Source organism: Gordionus sp. m RMFG-2023, chromosome 4 (assembly GCF_954871325.1).
Source record: "Gordionus sp. m RMFG-2023 chromosome 4, tfGorSpeb1-WG-v2, whole genome shotgun sequence".
NCBI lineage: Eukaryota > Metazoa > Nematomorpha > Gordioida > Chordodea > Parachordodidae > Gordionus > Gordionus sp. m RMFG-2023.
The window spans coordinates 8,924,129-8,945,430 of NC_088778.1; the positions used below are offsets into that span (position 1 = coordinate 8,924,129).

General features: G+C 26.8%; 1 protein-coding gene across 1 annotated transcript; it reads right to left on the minus strand.

Annotated features, from left to right (window-relative positions):
- Positions 1-299: 299 nt before the first annotated feature.
- On the minus strand, positions 300-12,207 carry LOC135928044 (DGAT1/2-independent enzyme synthesizing storage lipids-like). Its single transcript, XM_065464366.1, has 7 exons — positions 12,145-12,207; positions 10,543-10,666; positions 9,089-9,177; positions 7,443-7,610; positions 6,821-7,078; positions 1,181-1,337; positions 300-779 (listed from the first exon to the last, which is right to left on the minus strand). The coding sequence occupies exons 1-7, from the start codon at positions 12,152-12,154 to the stop codon at positions 584-586; spliced, it is 1,002 nt and encodes a 333-aa protein (XP_065320438.1). The 5' UTR covers positions 12,155-12,207; the 3' UTR covers positions 300-583.
- Positions 12,208-21,302: the final 9,095 nt, after the last annotated feature.

Below are 21,302 nucleotides of genomic sequence, written 5' to 3' on the forward strand. Positions count from 1 at the left end.
AATAAGAAAAATATTGTCGGTGTTCCTTGCCGTAATTTGTAAATTATTTAAAATTTTAACCCCGGCCATAAGCTCATTTGGGCCGGTGTACTTTTGCAGATCTCTAATAATTATGATACCAAAAGTAAAATATTATTTATGCTAGATATGATTATTTTATTGAGATTACTTTCTCTCTTTGGTCTATGGTAAAATCACGATTTTTAATATATTAATATATAATAATATAATATATATATTTCTATTTTTTTGTTAAAACATAATCAAAATCATAGTTTCATGAACTTAATATAATTTTAAAAATACACGTTAAATAATATAATTAAAATCAAAAATTTTTTTTGACTAAAGCTAGAAATAATTCTTAATAAAAATAAGAATGTCATTTTACAAATATTAATTTTATCCCCATATTACACTTAAAGGAAAACATATTTTTTTGATTTAAAGCTAGTAAATTCTAACCAACTAAAAAAGAAATAATGATATCATTACATTAATATACAAAAAAATTCAAAATACTTAAGTCACATTTTCGAATTAAAATTTAGAAGTATAATTCATTATTGATAAGTTCCCTTTTTCAAGAAATTTTTTTGGTTAGATGGGATTTGTCAAACACTTTATCAGTAGTTACAAGAGTGAATGGTTTATCCGTCAATCTTTGAGCCAAACCTTTCCATATGTTACCAGGTAAGGTTTGATGGGCTTTTATCAAATTTTCTAGGGATGTTTTCGAGGCGTTAACAAATTTTTCGATATAATCCGAATCATTGAACCTGAGTAAAGGAGAAAAATAATTAATGAAATGTAGGAGAAGAAAAAAAATAGTAAAACTGATATGCCCCAAATGCAGGTCTCGAATAGCTGGTAAAAGAAAATCATTTTCTGCTGGTTATGTGCTACTGTGATTGGTAAACAAAGTTTTTTAACAATAAAACATTAGAGAAATCTTAAACGGATGACGCGTAGCCATTCACTTTTAGATGGGTATTAAACGTTAGAAGCGAAATGGTTATTTATAGTATAAACTACCAATCATTCACAACTAAATACTTTCGTTATTATGAATAATGTTCATTCACCTAACAACGGAATATAATTTTTTTTATAAAAGAAAATTTATCGAAATATTTGATTATAAAGTTAATTAATATAAATCGAAAATGCAGAGTAATACTTAGTTTTAATGGCGTCTCCATTTCCATCGGCGAACGAGGGAAATACTTGATTTGGGTACAATGGTTCCCCTATAAAAGTTTTCATTTTGACTGGAAAGCCCCCGTATATGGGGATCAGAGGTAACCTGTACTTTTCGTAAAACTTTCGAAATATACCTAAAAAGTAATCATGTAACAAAATTTTATCTCTAAGTATTTATGTTATGATTATATTTGAGAAAAATCCTTCGAAAAATTATTGAGCGAAAATCATACTTTAAAAACAAATTTAAATATCCAAAAATGTTAAAATTAAAAAAAAATCTTATAATGAAATCTTTGTAATTTTTCATGCATAGAAATCTTTAAAGATAAAATCAAAAGTTTTAATTAAAAAAAAATTTTTGAAGATATTTTTTCGAACTTCGGTTATGATAATATAACTGGCTATAATTATTACCACTTGATTTTTCTCAGTGGGCACAAATTGACGGTTTTAAACGCCTATAATGCATTTCAAATGGAATCGTGAAAATTGGTAAAATTATCATTAAGTTTTACTCGAAAACTGGTCGTTTTTTAAGCCCGACGTATTTTTAATAAATAAATTTTAATTGTAAAACAATATAAAAATGGAGCCTTTCATTATCAATTATTTATTTCCGTAATAAAACACACCCGTAATTAGTAGAATTACATTTCGTAGTAAGAAATAATATCCGGCCAATATAATATTATAAAGAAAAAAAAGTACTATATTAAAATATTTTAATCATTTACCTAAAAAACCATAAAGTTTAAAAATTAAAGAATGCAAACATAAAATATAGATATAGGCTAAGCACATATATATATATATTTGTTATGTTGCATCTTGTCGGTAAATAAATAAATTACGATGTGCGTATGAGTGACACATTTTCGCTATAGAAGAACGGGGAGTATATATTTTTTTTTAAAAAATTGGCAAATAAAGAAATTAAGTGCAACCGAAAATTAAGTAAAAAATATATTTCAAAAAAAATTCATATATGTTTTATTATTTTATTCATCAAATTGATGATTTTTAAAAAATACAAATTCTAATGCTTAAAAAATCTGGCTTAATAAATATAAATCCCCCTCCTTGATTTTAGACTCTCAAAGACATAAATTAATTCGTTAATATGGTAGTTGAGTATTACTAGAGTTCTACAAGGACTGTCCGAAGCCCAACCTGAGCCTGGACATTTAAGACTTTTTTCTCGGGCTCTAAGAGACAGCCCGAACCAAGGCCTGAAAATTAAATATTAGAAATATCCTCAATAATTATTTTGTTTCATCGAAATGTCAATGGGAATCCCATTCCATTTTTCAGCTTCTGACATATATTTAATTTACGTAATTTCTATTTTCTTAATTAACAATTTACTTATGTGTGATTTATATTGTGACTGGTTAAACCTCTATTACTTAATACACATCATATTCTACATTTAACCAACATAAAATCAAAATTAATCTGTTATAACAGTTATGAAATATTTTCATTTAATAATTCTTGTTTTATCTAAGATCTATTCACAATTAAATAACCTAAGATTTTTATATTTAAAAATTGTTTATTGTGGAATGGATGTTATTTTGCAATAAATAAACATTGTAAATCAGATAAGCTATGAAAGGAATTATGCTATGCATGTTTTTTATAGAAGCTGGATATGGGCTTACATTTTTAACTTATATTAAAAATTAAAACCGGAAATAATTTACGCGTTTAATATTAATACTTTTTGCATTCAAAATTTGAGAATTTTTTTAGCATAAGGAAATATTATGATGCAATTTTAACAATTCAAAATAATTATCAAAAAAACTTCATTTCTTTTATATTTGTTTGTAAAAGTAGAAATTATAAAATAATATTAATTATAAAATACAAAATTATAATAAACGTAAGAAAAAAAACTAGGTTAATGAATGTAATGAAAATTTAAAGAATAATAAATAGACATATATTATTTAAAGCTTACTGAAGATTTTTTTCAAAAATCAAAAAATTCAAAAAAAAATTGGAATTTTAGGTAAAATTTGATCATAAATCCCTGTTTGAGCACAGAAAAAATTCAGAGAGCATTATTATGAAGAGCATTTCAAGATCTGGTATACTCACATCATAGGTAGCCTTAATAAACACATAAATCTTAGAGATCAAATTTTTTAGTCAAGACAAGGATTTTTTAAGATTCTTCATTTTAAATAATTTTGACCATATTTTTTTTAAATGATCCTTAAACATTATGTCATTTTCCAATTAGCTAATTAGATTAAATTTATTTATTTTTAAAAAAATTTGGCTCAGGTTTTGTTATATATGGACATAACTCTGCCCTAGTTTTTAAAAATCATAATTTTATAAAAATAATAAATGTTTAAAAAAAACGCATAGCATAATTTCTTATATGATTACAAAAATAATCACATAAAAACAAATTTTAATTTAAACATTGTTAAAAATCTTTTTTTAATGATTTTATTAAAATATTTTTTGAGTATTTAATAAAACTACATATTAAAATGTAATGTGTATTTGTAGTAATATTTAGGACCCTACAAAGTTATTTTTTCACAACTAAAACCCACCGCGCAATTTTTTATTTCAGCCCGACCCGAGTCCGACTTAAAAAAAATTGATTTTCACCCTGTTATTAAATATAAGTAGGAATTTCTTCCATACTTCAGATTTTCCATTTGTGATTTCTTTGGTTTCAAACTCACGAGTTCTAACCTTTTCAGTGATTATTTTTAAATTTGGGTCCATTCTATAAACAATTTTATAAATATAAAAAATCTGCGGCTATTTAATTTTAAATAAAATGCATATACTTAATATTTTTAGAAAATAAAATTTATTAATTATTTTTAAAATTTTGTGGGCATCTTTTTTTAAAAAACCTCATACATAAAAAGATGTCGCTCCGATTTTTAAAGAAACATTTTTTATCAATCTACATGAAAACCTTTTCATAAGTAAGATTGATAAAAAAAATGGGATATTTTGTTTTAAATATTGTTCTGAACAAAAGATGTCCAAATAATTTTTTTAAATTTAATTTTCTAAAAATATTAAATATATGCTTTATTTTAATATTATTTATAACCGTGTAGATTTTAATCCATCATTAATTAAATGAAAAACGACACTCATTAAAAAACCATTTCTTTCATTTTTTTTATTGCATACACCTGATATCTACAAAAGTATAATTGCTAGGAGGTTAAAATTTTGCCCAAAATATAGGTCACGTAAATAGTTTGTAAACTAAATTAAGTAAAAATTGAAAGGGGTCGTCTAAAAATTATGTTATGGAATATCAATGATGTTCGGAGCTTTCTGATAACCAGGAACTGGAATTAAAAAAATTTTAATCGTATGTTCTCCAAAATCTGGAACTTTTGCATTCCGTCACGATTATGGACGATTTTTAAAAACGTCCCGATTAAGATTTCCGCCAAAATATTATTATGTAAGCCTGGAGATTCTGCTCTAAGATGGCAGAAAGGTTTGAACTTCTATTTGCCAAATTTCTAGGCTTACATAATATTATTTAGGTTTAAATAATCGGGTTTTTTTAACAACACTAGCTCCAACTTATTTAACCTCAAAATATGACTGATCCTCCCTAGAGGTCTACAATACCGCTTATTCTCCGGGCGAGCTTTTCAACAGTGGGCTGTGGCGAACGTTAGAAGATATTTTTAAAACGATGGATAAATAAATTTTAAATATTTTTCGAGCAAAATGAGCAGAACAGACTTATACAGTGTTGTGATGATTTAATGAAACATATTGACGATTAAATTAAAACTCATCTATATAAAATTATTTTCTTTGCAAAAATAAATTAAAATAACAAAAGGAGTAATAAAAGAATTTTCAAAAGTGCTATTTTAATTATTGTTGCAAAGAAAATAATTTTATATGGATGGGTTTTAATTTAATCGTCAATATGTTTCATTAAATCATCATAACACTGTGATTATAAACTAATAATTTTTTTATTTCACAATATAGCATATTTTAAAAGTTTAATTAAAAATACATTAAAATAAATAAAGAGCCAAACCAGTAATTAAAATAATTTTTAAATATTTGGCGGGTGGGTTAAGCAAAATTTTTAGTTAAATGGGCGAGAGGGTTAATTTTTAAAAAAAAACTATGGGCAAGCGAACTGGTTAGAAAATTCAAACAAAGAGTGCGCCGGTTTGTTGGCTAAAACCCGCCCATTGCAGACCTCTAATCTTACACCTGTTCAAAGTCTCTTCTTTATAATTTTAATAATTGTTATAAATAAAGTATTTAATATAATTTTATGGCTTTTAGGCTAAAAAATTGTTGACTGATAACCAATGGTAATTATAGCTCAAAAATGATCCTACCAAAAAATTATGTAACATTATTAATTTAAGCAAATTTTTTTAAAATATATACTACACTGTTGTGCAGATTTCATTCAAAACATTTCCATATTTTTTTAATTCGTTTTTAAATAAAATTAGCTTGTGAAAATTGATAAGAATATATAAATATGGTATTTTTACAATTTTTTTTGCATGTCAAATAATTTTATTTTCAAATAATATAAAAAAACATGGAAATGTTTTCCATCAAATCTGGTCAACACTGTATTTAAAAAGCAAAATGAATAAAATGTAATGTTTGATTATTGGAATAAATTTTTATTTTGCTAGTGATGGATGGTGATATGCCCTGATATGATAAAGAAAAATATCAATGAAACTGAAATCACTAATTATCATACATATTTAATTTCACAATTTTTGAGCATTTATATTTTATTCGTAAATTTAAACTAGAGGTCTGGAATGGGCGGGTTTTAGACAACAAGCCTGCCTATATGTTTTTTAAATATTTTTTCTAAACGCCCGTCAACCAATAGTTGTCTTTTTTAAATTTATCTCCTAACCAACCCATTTAACTAAAAAATTTGTTTAAATATCTCAAAATGTTTTAATGGCTGGTTTGGCTCTTGATTTATTTTAATAAACAAACTTATATTATGAAATAAATAAAAAAAAGATTTTTGATAAATAGAAACCTGTTCTGCCCATTTCGCCCAAAAAAATACTTAAAATTCACCGACTTATCTTAACCCGCCCGCCACCAATCCAATATTTATACTATTTTAAAAAACCCGCTCGAAGAATTTGCAGTTAACTTTTGAGATAAAAAATAACGAATATAAATTTTTATTAAATTTAAAAGTTCATGGTATTCTCTAAAAAAAATCAAAAGTATGGTGGAATTCTTTTTTTAATTTAAAAAACGCGTTCAAAAATGATTGAAAGCTAAAAAACACATTAACGCTAACATATCCATTTATTTTAGCCATTCTTATTGGCACTATAACCTTTAATTAATTAGCACTATTTAAACTACAAATTCAGAGCTCCTAGAAAACTTTCGACTAAATAATCGTATTTACTAATTAACAAATCGATATCAAACTAAACTAATAAAATATTTAAATCCGTTTTTCTTGAGCTCCGCTCGTAATCGTTTGTCTTCTATTTTTTATTATCCTTTATACCTGATTAATTTCTTGACGCCCCCCACCCAAGTAAAATAGGTAAATTAAATATATATTCTTTATAAATACTTAATCCAAAGGTAGCAACTCGGTATCCTTCCCGAATATTCTGAGTGAAGGCGGGTATGATGGGAACGTTTTGTTTGAGCGCGATTTTAGCGAAACCGGACCTGTGGTTCCAAACCAGGCTATAGTAATCGTCACTAAAAACGGCCTCCCTAGCTCCACCCGGTGAAATTATAAGCAGTTTGTTGTCACTCAAATCTTGGCAACAGGATTCGAACGTACCGGGGTGAACGTAAAACAGACGCATTAGAATGGCCAGGCCTGATAAAAAAAATATTCTTAAAAAATATATCTATCGTCTATTGCAACATCGTAATAAAAAATTAAATATTAAAATTTCACGAAATATGAAACCTTTAGGGATTAATTTTTTTTAAATATTAATATTTTTAAGAAAAAAATAATAAAATGAGTATAATTTCAAAAATTGCATCGACTTGTAAACACGTAGTTCGTTCACAGGTTTTTTCATAACGATTTCTATTTGGGTTTTTTTTAAACTACGTGCTAGCGTCAAGCTGATCCAAAAAATCCGTTTCTAATGGGTCATTTCCTATTCCTCATTTCTATTGTATCTCCAAAGGCCCAATATGAGCCAGTAGAATTAGTCTAATATATATTTTACCGGGTATTTTGAATAAGAATTTATCGCCTATAACGGATATCCTCCTATCAGGATCTACCGACATGAGCGTAACGAAATAGTAAAAATCGACCGGAACCGTCCCGTGGTATAGTATTAATATGGCGGGTTTATTTTTGGGTATATTTTCGAGACCGCAAATTTCGTAACCTTTGTTTACGTTTATATTTATTTTTTTAAAGAAACTAAATTTTTGGAATTATTTATCCGTTCTTGCGAATCATTTTATTATTTTTTCTTTTCCTACATGGCCGGCGATTTTTTTTAAATAACCTAAGTAACAAGTTGTCTAAAACATCGATTTGACCTTTTTATAAAAAAGAATGAAATCAAGATTTTAGCCAAAAAAATATTACCTAACCCTTAAGATTTGGCATTGAGATGGCAAAAATTTTGTCCTCCCTAATTTGCCCAAATCTCGAGGAGTCGATAATATTTTTTTAAATCGGCTAAATAAAGGTTTTGACAGCACTAAACAAGAATAATCAGAAAAATTATTTATCCAATCCAAAACCTCCAAAATCGGATCTAACAAAAAAAAGTACAACTAATTAAATATTATCCAAATTTTTTTAGTTTATTTTTAAAATGTTTTAAATATTTCGAAAAAATTTTTTTTTCTTTATATCGAAATTAACTTTTGCAACCGGAAGTAGAACCGAATTAAATACAAGAACCGATATAAAAAAAAATCTCGTTTAAAAAATATTTAGAATCAGAAACAGTTCCAAACTCTGGCGGAAAAAAAAATTAATTTTTAGTAAGTATTAAGTTGTGTTTTTTTTGAAAATAAATTACAAATTAGATGAAAACACTATTTTTTCGGGAAAAGACCATAAACGAATAAATAAGAGAATGTTTTAAATTTTATTAATATTTATACTTAAGAATCCATATGAAAAATATATTAAACCAATCTTGAAATTTTTTAATATCATCAATCATTCTAATAAAACCTTACCAATATATTTGTTGGATAGGTTTTAAACTCCTTCATTTTGTTAAATTGAGTAGTTTAATTACATAGAGCGTATCCAGGATTTTGCTTAGGTGGTTTTTTTTGCAATAATTTTACTGAAGTATGTATTTAAGTCCACTTATTGTAAGCATTTGGTTATATTAGATTTTTATAAAAAAAAATTTTGAATTGTCACTTTTTTTTCTAATAATTTTTAGATTATAGTCGTTATTTTAAAAAAGTTAAAAAATTTTACTAATTTTATTTTCAAATTTTTGGTATATTTCGCTACGAATTCGCGTTAACTGTGAATGCAGGGTTATAGTGATATATTGTATAAATCTCATGTGAAAAGGGGGTTGATGGTGGGCTTTTTATTAGCTTAAAAATTATATTTACGAGAACAGGCAAATTTGAGATGCCCCATCCCCTGGTTACGCGCCTGTTTAATAATAAAAAAAACTTAAATTTCGTTAAAATGATTTAAAGCATGTTTTTTTTCCCTTTTTTACATTTTGCTATACAGTTTCATTTTTGTTTTTCTTTTACAATTCTATACCTACAAATATGCTATTAAAATTGTACACTCACTCATGTGTTACTAAAAAAATTATACCACATAATAATGGGTTATTTATTTATGTAATTTTTTTAAAAAAATAAATTATACCATGCCATATGGAAGCGTGCAAGAGCCAAAGATTTGCTATGATTTTCCTAGCCGCGTTCCATATTTTTTTGGAGAATGGTTCATTTAATCTAAAAAAATTAAATATTTAAGAGAACATAAATACATTTTTTTTTCTTTTTTGAATCCCATTTTAAACAATAATATGGTCCTTGTATTTTTATTTTTTACTAGAGGACCCTATCAAATTTTAAATTAAAAATATTAAATATTTTGCTACAATCTATTACTACATAAATTCATATAAAACTTTATAAAGTTGATATTCATGTTTTAAATTTGAACAAAAAAGTAGAGCTTCTCGATTCAAGAATGGGGGGGGGGGGGGGGGGGTATTAAAATCTTTCAAATCCTTTTAAAAGAAGCAGTAAGTAAATTTATTTAGGGGGATTATGATTTTAGGTGTGGACGCAAAAGAACTACTTCAAATAAAGTTTGGAGTAAAAAAAAAGTAAACTATTTCAGAAGGTAAATTTTATTGATAGTAAAATATTTTCCCTGTGCCAAAAAATGGATTTAGGGATTTCTTTTATAAATTATTATTTTGGCAGATAAGGGTATTTTCTTTATTAATCAATATTATTATTATTGTTATTGTTATTGAAATTAAAATCCAATATAAATGAAAACTTTCAATATGAGAAGTTTCTTTCAAAAAAAAATTAACTATTATTTTATGAATGAAAGTATGGTATTAAAAATTTATGAATAAAAATCGAATGATAAGTTATTTTTGAACAGTAAAAAAAAATTGATTATTTTTCTTAGTTCCCTTCCCATTCCAACAAAAATTATTAAATTTTTCGTTATAATTTGTTATATTTGGGTATTAACTAAAAATCAGTTAATTTGGCCTCAATTTTCAGTCGTGTATACCGATCCCTCATTCACAACTAGCGCGAATTCGCGGCGAAGTATACAAAACATCATGTATTTTTGTATTCTTCACCATGAATTTGCGTTAACTATGAATGAGGGATGAAGAAAATGCGCTAAGCACTGAGGCTCGAATTTATTTTTCCTTTTTTCAAATTTGAGCTATATTTTTTAAAAAAAACCAAAGGGTGATGTTATGATTATCGGCTAAAAACTCGATCTCGCCGTTTTTAGCTGGCTAGAATGGCTAAAAAATAAATCAATTACCTTACTCAGTAATAATAATAATAATAGTAAATTAAGAAGATCGATTAAAACCCAGAAAAAATCCAATTAAACCAACTAAAAATCGATTTTTGAAAAATGGTCCCTTTATAAAAAGCCAACCAAATTGACCGAATATAAAAAGTGATATTGGCTTATCAATAGAGAGACCACTTCTACTATTATATGAAAGATATGTTAAAAATGTTTGTTTTATTTTTTAATGATTATTTAATATCTAATAAATAAATAGATAAGCAAAAGAGAAAAAAAATGATTGGGTTATTAAGTATTACTTGAGTTTTCGTCTGTAAATGTGCAAGGAGATGGCTTGGAGGTACAGGAATAAGAAAACGCCAAAAGGAATGAAGAAGAGCACAAATGAAAAGAATAAACATGTAAGAGGAATGAATGCCAAGGCTAAACATATTTATTTTTTTAAATATCTTTTAACAAAATGGAAGTATTCAAGTTTAGCTATTAGTGAGTGCATTAAATCTTATATATAAGTCAAGTGATTATATGGTAATATAATAATCGTTGGCTGAGTTTTATAGTGTTCTATAACCAATTTTTTTTAACAATTAACAAAAAAAATTTTAAAATATAATTATTAGTAATAATTATCATTCATTTGCATTATTACATTATGATCTGCATTTAAAATTTTTTAAATGCCCTCCTGATAAAATATATTTTTAAAAATTGGGTATAATTGGGTATAGAATAGTTATTATAATATTCAGCTGACAACATATGATTAGAATCTTATTTATAGGTTATCTTTTACCTTAGTTTAATTTCAATTATCTTAAAATAAAAAGAATTTGAAGATACTTCAATAATAATCAAAGGCAATAACCTAAAGCATTTACTAAAAAAATATATTAATTAAAAAAAATTCAAAAATTGTTTTATATGCAATTATAAGAGATGCATCAGTAGCACTTTTTAACACATACCACTGATACAAATATGTAATCAGCTAATTCACAAGATAATGATAACAATAACTAAAAGAAAATACTCATTTATTTTTATTTATCATTTATTAATTGATTTATTGTCAACTTTATAAAATTAAATAAATAAGAGAAAAAAATTAGCAATAGCTACCTTCTTTCTTATTAGTTTAAACATTTATATAAATTAGATACCTGCTATAGACAATTTATTTTGAGTAAAACCATATAAATAGGTAGAAATGCAATTTCTTGACTTAATCTCAAATTTCTTTAAAAAAAAATTTCAATCCAAATCACTATTATAGAAAATTACCTCCATATTCCTGAACTTACTGGACATCAAAATATATTTCAAAAACTACCCTAAAATTAATTTATTTTGTGTGTTGTAAGAAATAATTTTTTAAGTAATAAAATTTATCTAAATTATTCATAAAATTCAAATGGCAACAAAAATATTTCAAAATTGTATCAACCCACCTATATAAAATTTTGCCAGCCCAAATTTAAAATACAATTTCTGGCTCAAACTATCCCGCATGTTGGTCTAGTGGGTTGGGTTTTCAGGAACTAATATTAATAAATAATTATGAAACCATATTAAAATAGGCTATAAAATTAATTTATGAAGGTTAATTATCTTTTTTGGGTATAAAAAATTGAGGGTATCTGCCAATACCAATTTGATTATTTTTAAATAGGGGTAAACAATGAATATAATAAATTTGTGATCCTATTTTCAAGCATTGCATAAAGTAATAGATTATCATTTATATATTCTTTAAAACTTAGGAGTATAAATTTTATATTGCCTTTTTAAATTAATTATACAAGAATCTCTATAAATAAATTTCAAATCAAAACATTTTTAATATCAAAATAATCAAAAATCACAAAATGTGTACTAAATAATTTAAATCAAAATATTAGTACCTGTATACATGTAATATCTAAAATAAATTATTGATCAATTAGCTGGAATAATTTAAATTTATTTGTGAGTGAATGCCTTATTATTTACCCTAATTTAAAGTTTTTTTTTTTCAATTATGATTAATGCTTTATTTTACGTCGGTAGATACATAGTTTTTTAATGTTTTAATTATAATATAATACACATCAGCTTATATATATACAAAATTCGGGAATTGTTATCATAAAATCTTTAAAAACCTATCTTCTATCCAAACATCTGATCAATATAAAAATTAATTAATACTTTGGATAATAGAATAATTAGGGCCATCATAATCCAGAAAGCGTGGGAAAAGGTAACCAAAAGGCAAAGGCCCTCAAATAGCCAGAAAATTTGGTTTTAAATTAGAAATACAAGTACCATAGTAGAGTTGTTAAAAAGCCCTATTTGATCGATTTTTAAAACGGCCTGATTATTTTTAGCCAAAATAATATATGTAAGCCTCAAAAAATGGTAAATAAAGGGCCAAACATTTCTCCCACCTGTGAGCAAAATTTACAGGTTTACATAATATTATTTTATCTATAATCTTAATCAAGCCCTTAAAAACTAGACCCAAATCGAGCATCACAACAATACCAAAAAATAAAATTGCTTGCAAATATTTAGCCAGGATCAGGAAGCTTTCACATTTCACATCTTTGAGAATAAATTGCATGAGGAATATTGGGTGCTGTTTATTGGAGTAGTAAATGAGGCAAGCAAGGTCTTTGAAGGTAACTATTTTTGCAAAGGAACTAAAGATGTGACAAAAAAAAATTATCGCCACCCCCCCCCCCTTTCTTAAAAATTTGCTTCCTCTTGTAAATATCTTTTTAAGCTAATAAAAAAATTCTCACACACCCACCCGCTCCCTATCACTAAAATATAAATAAGAATTTTAAAAACAAATTAGACAAAGTTAATAACTTTTTTAAATGACAACTATATTCAAAATTTATAAAAAACCATTTTAATATAAAAAGAAACGAGAACCCCCAATTATTTTTATAAAACCTAATAAAGCCTAAAGGCCTATAAAAGTGAGCTTAAACACCTTTAATATTCATGGGTAAAACCCCACCTAATAAAACCCCCTCTTACCAAAATTTTGACTATGCCTATTAAAGAAAAGATTGGATATCTTCAGAGACAGTTAAAAAAAATACTCTACTAAGTCGAGAGGCACTTTTGATAGAGCTCTGTAAAGATTGCAAAGAAGTTACAGAAAAATTCTTTTTCCCAGGAAAGCTCATCAGATCAAATGCGACGTAAAATAAAATAGGTTATACAACGCCTATAAAAATCTTTAATATTTCTGCAGTTCCAATATCTTCAAATAACTACTTTTAATCAGATTGGAGAATAAAATAATAACGTATCAAAATGAATAGATGACCTTGTGGGTAGACCATTAGATGAGCATATTTACTCCAAAAAACCTATCACATCAATATAGCTACTGGTTGTTATTCAATATACTGGGTATCAAAGTCTTTAAAGACTATAGGACCATAGCCTTCACATTTTTTATATCTAAATTTTTATCGTGCTACTGAAAACTTACATACTTCACATTTGGATTATTTTAAAAATATATATGGGCATACCGCCCCTACAGAAATATTATGCTGCCAATCTTAAACTCAAAGTAATTATTCAGATATGTGACATATATAAACTTCCCTTTTTCTTCTTCTTTATAGAATTTAAAAGAGCGATTGATAATATAATGTATGAGGACTTGTGGAATATACCAATTTAACAATAAAACGTCACCACCTTTCAGAATAAGGAAAGGGGTTGCCCTTTCCTCTATCCATATTACTATAAATAAAATATTGAGCGATAACCTAGTTACAGACGCATTAGCGTACGCGGCGGGGGGTGTATCAGGGGGAAAATCCCCTCCCCCCCCCCAAAGCTAAAAAATGCAGATGCCGGATATATTTTTCAAAAATATTTATGTTTATATTAATTTATATTTGTTAATATTTATTCCTATCTCATATTTAATATATATTTAATTACATTTATTTATCACATTCATTTATTAAGTTATTTTATTAATTAATTTCGATTTCAAGTTTTCATTGGCGTAATATTTACCTATTATTTTCAAATATCTAGTGGCGTAATATTTACGATTTACTACCATTTTCATATTTCTAGTCAAATATAATTTTTCTGAAACTCCTTGTCAAGCAAGGGGAAAGAAAGTGCAAGCTTATCCAACGAGATGGAGTTTCCGCCATCAAGCAGTAACAACTTTTATGGAGTTAGAAGAACCGATTATTAATGCTATTACTGAAATATCACAATGGCCTGAAAGAAATATTTCCTCAGAAGCAAGAAAATTGTTGGATTCAATACTTATTAAAAAAAAAATTTCTCATTAGAATGTATTATTTAATTATACAACTATTTTATGATAAACATGGCATTGACTTGATTAAGAAGATGTGAATAGCGGAGAGCATTTTATTAGAACTCAAGGAAATCAGGGCTAATGTTGATAAAGAATTTCAATTTTATATGTTATTGTTGAGTCAAAAGGAGAGCTAATATTTGTCTCACTCGATTTGCAGAGGCAAGCTCATCGTCAAAACATTAGTATAAGATCAGTAGAAAAGTATTATAAAACTATAATAAATGAATGGTTTTTAATTCATCATGCAGCACTTACTAATCTGCAGCTTCCCAATCTTTTTCAGACAGTGATAGAAAAAAAATAATATTTGTTTGATGCCTTATTAGCTGAATAACTATGTTAAAAAGATTAACTAAGATATAATATAAAAAAATGCTATGGATGCTTTGTATAATTTCAAACACATTTTAGATTTTATTCCCAATGTATTAAAATTTATATATATTAGCAACTCTTCACATTAGTAAACTAATGAGAGAACATTCTCTTTTTTATGAAGAATAACAGAGCCCTGCAGAGATACAATTTGCAGGGCCCGTACGGATATTTTAAATAAATTATATTTATTTTAGATTTTTATACCTAATTTTAAATATTTGGTTTTAGCCGGGCCCGGATAATTATTTTAAAAAAAAATTTCCGGCCCGCTCGGGTGTTTTTTTTAAAAAAATTTCGGGCCCTGCCCAGGTGTATTTAAAAAATTAAAATACGGTCCAGCCCGGGAACCGGGCCTGCAGTTCTCTGAAAACATACCTAAGAAGTACAACTTCTGAAAGTGGATTGAATGGTTTGGATCTTTTAAATATTTATAGGCATTTGAAGCCAATCAAGTATGAGTAATTGAAAAATTAGCCCAATCCCAACGAGATTGGATTTTACATTGTAAATATAATACAAAATACAATTATTCCTAAGAAACTTTTTGTGTATTAATATTTCTATTTTCAACATTAAAATTTTTTACTTACATAATTTTAAATGCTCAAAAAATTCAAATTTCTATTTTGGGTCATTTAAGTGATTCAGGTGGTTATATTCACTTTATATTTTTTAATTCACATTTATTTTATAGTTTTTTATGTGCCGGTTTATATATATAATTTTTTTATAATTCATTTAATTTAAAATTGTGTATTAGAAATAGTTATTAGTCCTAATAAATTTATGCTTGATATTTTTAAATAACAATAATATTTCATAAAAAAAATTATTATCCCCTCCCCAGACCAAAATCCTGCGTACGCGTTTGTTCAGACGAGTTATAGATTTAGGTATTGTAATACATACCATCTGGTAAACAGTTTATATTTTATGCGAATAGTTATAATCGCGATAAATTTAGAAGAAACCTGCAATCTGATTACGCCATTATTTTAGTCAATAAGTTGCTCTAGACATAAACTACAAAAAACAATGGTCCTGCCAATAAGCCACGCATCCTCAATCGACAGCCTCATAATATAATTGGTAGAGATAAAAATTTATCAAAGTTTGAAAACCTCGGGTTTATCATAGACAATAAAGTTAGGAACAAGGGTGATCTTTAGAAAAAACGCCAATGCTGCTTTATACAAACATTAAATGGAAATCTAGGGGAATCAGCATACAAAAAATAAGAATCTCTTATTCAACCGTTTATTACAATATTTTAAAATATAGAGATCTAGGTAGTTAGCAGAACCAGGCTAAGAATATTTAATTCCAGCGTTATCCCTATCCTATTGTATTCTGGCGAAAAAGTTGCAGATTTTTATTAACAAACGTTATCTTCTATCCTAGAGTCATTTCTAAAGACAAGCTGTAAAAGGTTTAAATATTCCCCCATAAATATTAGCTTTAAAAAGAAGTAGTAGGATACATTTCCTAGCCCATATTATCAGAAATGTAAACACCAACATCTTTCAATGGTAAAACATATTAGAATTACATCACTACTGTTTAACAGAGTTGTAAAATACGTGACGGACCTAACCATAATATGAAATAATTTATTAATCATAATAATAACAAAAAATTAAAAAAAGATATCTTGAGTTTTAAATTCTTATCCCTCCAATAACTAGATTATTTATATTTCCCAAACACAAATATTCCCTTCCAACCCACAATTAACTTGAACTTTCTCAAACTTTAGACAACGGTTTCTCATATTAATCACCCCTACTTCAACATACAAATAATAAATTTCAAATGCTCACTATTTACATTTTCAAGATAAAAGTACTAATCATTTAGTCTTACCTTCTTACTTTAGATTATAATTTGGTCAGATCCCCTCCCCCCTCTAAAGGTAATTAATAATAATATAGTTCTCGGGTTTAGATTATGTTTCTCTGTCCAACCCTTTGTCACCAGCCTATAGATGTTTAAATAACCTTCTTCAGTGTTATACCTGCAGGTATATGCGGCCTCCCCACATATTCTTTTCTCAAAACTTGTCTTACATTATCTAAGATAAGATCAAAAAATATAGTAATTGAGATATCCAAGCGTGAGCTATTCCTTTCCCTATAAATGATCCTGATTTGAATTTTAAACTTTTCACCAGATGGATAAATCTAGGAAATGTAATAGACTACTGTAATTTGGCACATCAATTGAAAATGGCCTCATTAAACCATGAATTCTTGCCGCCTTTCGGTTGAATATTTCCCAAGGTCCCTGCATCCGCTTCCACTTCCATTCACCGGCAATGAATTAATTAATGCATAGGGCCTTCATGGCTGTCGATGTTATTTTTAATATACTCCCCTTTAATTGAGATTTCTCCTATATTCATTTGAGGATGGCTAATTGCTCTATCTAAGCTAGATAGTAACTGCCAATTCTAAATCAATGCCATAACATAACCAAAAAAGTTTGGCGGGGGCGAAGCGACAATCAGGTCTATTTATAGCTATTCCGCCACTAAAATCAAACAAAGACCTTGAGACACTATAGATTTTAAGCACTTTTGGAGGTAATATATCTATTGGAATTCATTCACGGTAATGTCTAGGGAATTCTTTGTGGTAGTAGCGAAAATTCATTTGAGGTAATGATTTGCAGTAAAATCGAGGTAACAAAAGAATTTTCGAATATGTATAGATATAAGATTTTTGCTATAATATTCGGGAATAGGAATTCTCAATAATAATTTTGTGTTGATATATTCTTGAAAAAATATACACTCATGGAAAAATCTTTTGATTGCGATAGACATTTGCGGTAATGCATTTACAGTTAAAATTCATCATAATTTATATATTTTTAGAAATAAGCATTTATATATAAAAAAAGCGAACCAAAAATGTTTTCTAAGAAATGAAATATAAGCCAAAGTTAAATCTTAAGACAAAAGTGAAATGTGTTAAAATCAGAGCCAGGGCCGGGTCTGAAAATTTTTTTTTTAAAAAAACCCTAGCCGGGTCTGAATTTTTTTTTAAAAATACCAGGCAGGGCCGTGCCGTATTTTTTTAAAAAATTTATACAACATGAATTATTATATTCGTCAATTAGATATGGTTATAATGATTATATATAGTTATGATTAATATAATGTTTGTTAACACTAGCTAACACTCATAGTATCTATTACATAATAAAAATATAGTTTCCCTGCCATGGAATAAATACGCAAAGGATTAAAGACATTATTATATAATATATAATATATATGTTATAATTTTTATTAAAAATATCATTTTTATTTTTTTTATAAATACATAGTATTTGTAATATACTAAATATCTGTTTAGTAAAAAAAAATAAGTGTTGTTAAACGGCTCGTTTTGAGCCGATTTTTAAAAAGGCTAACTAAGTTTTTTATCCAGAAAAATATTGTGCAAGCCTGGAAATTTTGCTCATAGAAGGAGCAAAGGTCTAGACATATAGTATCGAAATTTCGAGGCTTAGTCAATATTTTTCTGGCAAAAATATTGAGTTAGCCGTTTTAAATCGGCTCAAAACGAGCCGTTTAACAACATTAGCTTAATATACATGCTTATTAAATGATAATACTCGCCGAAAAATATGATAAAATACGAAATAATAAATTTTTTGAATATACCAGGTCGAATATAATTTTTAAAAATTCCGAGCCGGGCCTAAAAAAATTTTTTTTTTTAATCTAGGCCGGGCGGGGCCCCAAAAATTTTTTTTAAATATTCAGGCCAGGCCGTAAAAAATTTTTGAAAAAAAAATCCGGGCCGGGCCGAAAATTTTTTAATCTGGACCGGGCCGGGCCGTACAAATGGTACCTCTGCAGGTCTCTGATTATAATTATTAATAATAGATCCATAAAATTACTAAATAATATAATAATATATCAAATATAATTTTTTATGTGAGTAATTTTAAATTTATCATAATAAAAGTAAAATATAATTATAAAACTATTGATAAAATTAAATCATAAATTAAATAAAAAAATTAAAGCACAATACAAACAGTGGAATATTATATGTCGTAGATTTACAGTATATCTAATTTTATCAATAATCATATGACAATCAAGTAATTTTTACCAATATAGCGAATAATATATTTTACAGAAAACTATGAAATATTGATAAGGACATGAAAATATCTTTTAAAGACATTGTGGGTTAAATTTATAAAAATTAATTTTTAATATCATTTTTTATTAGAAATAAATAGATGGCGTTAAATAATTGAATGCAAATTGTTGCTATATTTATTATCAAGAGCATTGATTAATAAAATTTGATAAAATATTAACAGTAATATAAATATGTCTGTAAAAGTGGAATTTTACCTAGTATTTTGTAACTATTTCTATATAATAGAGGAATATCAACTATATGTCTACTTACTTTTTATAAATAAATTTCTTATACTTGTTTGGAATAAATTATTACCATGCTTTTATATTAATGTAAATACAAGTTATTTATTATATTTTATATAAACTAATAAAAATATATTTCATACTTTTTGTTCCAGGCTTATTTTTTTTTAAAATTAACCTCCTATCTTGTTAAAATATTTTATGACTATATAGACTACGGTAACCCGGCTTAAGACCGGGCAAAAGCGGGGAAGGTCCACCCAAAATGGGGTCCGGGAGCGAAGCCCCCAGTAATTTTTTAATTCCCCTCCCCCCTTAAGAAAATCCTGGCTACGCCTATGATTAAAATAATATTATTTTTTAACAATAAGTATAGCTAGATCTAATTCATGATATTGCAATTTAATTGGTAAAAAATGTACGCGAATGAATGGTTATGCGGACCCATAAGAGTTATGACTTAAAAACTGATGTGTAAAAAGGAATTAAACCGCAAAAGGCTCAATAATAGACTTATGGTTACCAAGTGGCTCCGAGGTATCTGCATTATGTCCAGTATATTTCATTATAATTAAATACGCTCTCATTTTAAAATATTTTAATAAAATAAAAAATATTTGCAAAATATTCATGCTAAATTTTTAATATTATTAGTATTTTTAAAAAAATAAAATGTTTTATAGCTTCTTTAGTCAAATATTATTTAATACTAAAAGGCACTCTTCGTTTGTAAAAAGACACTATATGACTAAAAAACTTAAGCGAGGCATATTTGTAGTTTGTTATTCCTAAATATATGTGTGTGCAGGGCCGTGAGAAGACGGCGGATGCAAAAAATGAATTTGGCGACACTATAAAAAAAATTTCTAATTTATCTACGATTTAGAAAATCATAAAATAAGGAAATTTATAAGTCATTTCTAAAATATTTTTGAATATACAGCTTAGAAATATGAGTAATATTTGTTCAATATATTATATTATAATATAAATAATTTTCTTCTTTTTGTAATTACAATCACTTTTAAATGGTTAAGAAACAAAATTTGGCTACCCCACTAAGTTTAATTTTGGCTGTTCCGACTTTTGCATAGGTCTGTGTGAATTGAGAGGCTCTAAGTTAACATACAATTATTTTAATAAATAGAGCTCCACCTCTAATATAAATTTTAAGCGTAAAAAGAGTATCGATCAGTTTGATAACTTTGAATGGAAATATATACTTAGAATTTGTTGTAAAATATTCCACATAAATGACACAATGAATTTCTCATTATAACAAATCGAGTCCCCTTTTTTTTCAATACCAGCTTACAATACCAACATAATTTTTTTTCTTATTCAAAAGTAAAGGAAGGAATAGATTTCAGTTAAATGGGGTCTCAAAGCAATTATCCAGACTATATAATAATCATTGGTGAACACAGGGGAGGCGAGAGCACAAATCCACCCCTCCCAGATAAAAAAATCAGATGCCGGTTAAAATATTTTTAAAAAAATTTACTGTTTTATGTTTATTAATTTATGTTTTATAATATTTATTCTTACCTCTTATAGCGTATATATTCCAAATTGCATTTATTATCATATTCACAAAATAAACATTTTATATTATGGATTAATATCGATTTCAAAATTTCTTTGGCGTTATATTAATTTGCCAGAAACTTTTTCCCTTGATAATAAAAGTGAGTTCCTATGAATGCTGCTGAAGGCATTTCTGAAGTCTAACTTGCAGGAAACCTTATCCACCTCAGTATTTATAAAAATACGCGCAACATGTGAGGTCACTTCGCACCCACCTCTGACTCCAAAATCTAACTGTGAGGGGAAATAGGAGGGAACTGATTTGATATGACCTGCATTATTTTTTTTAATGTTAATTTTTGTGTTTCCTATTTCTAGATACTTTAATA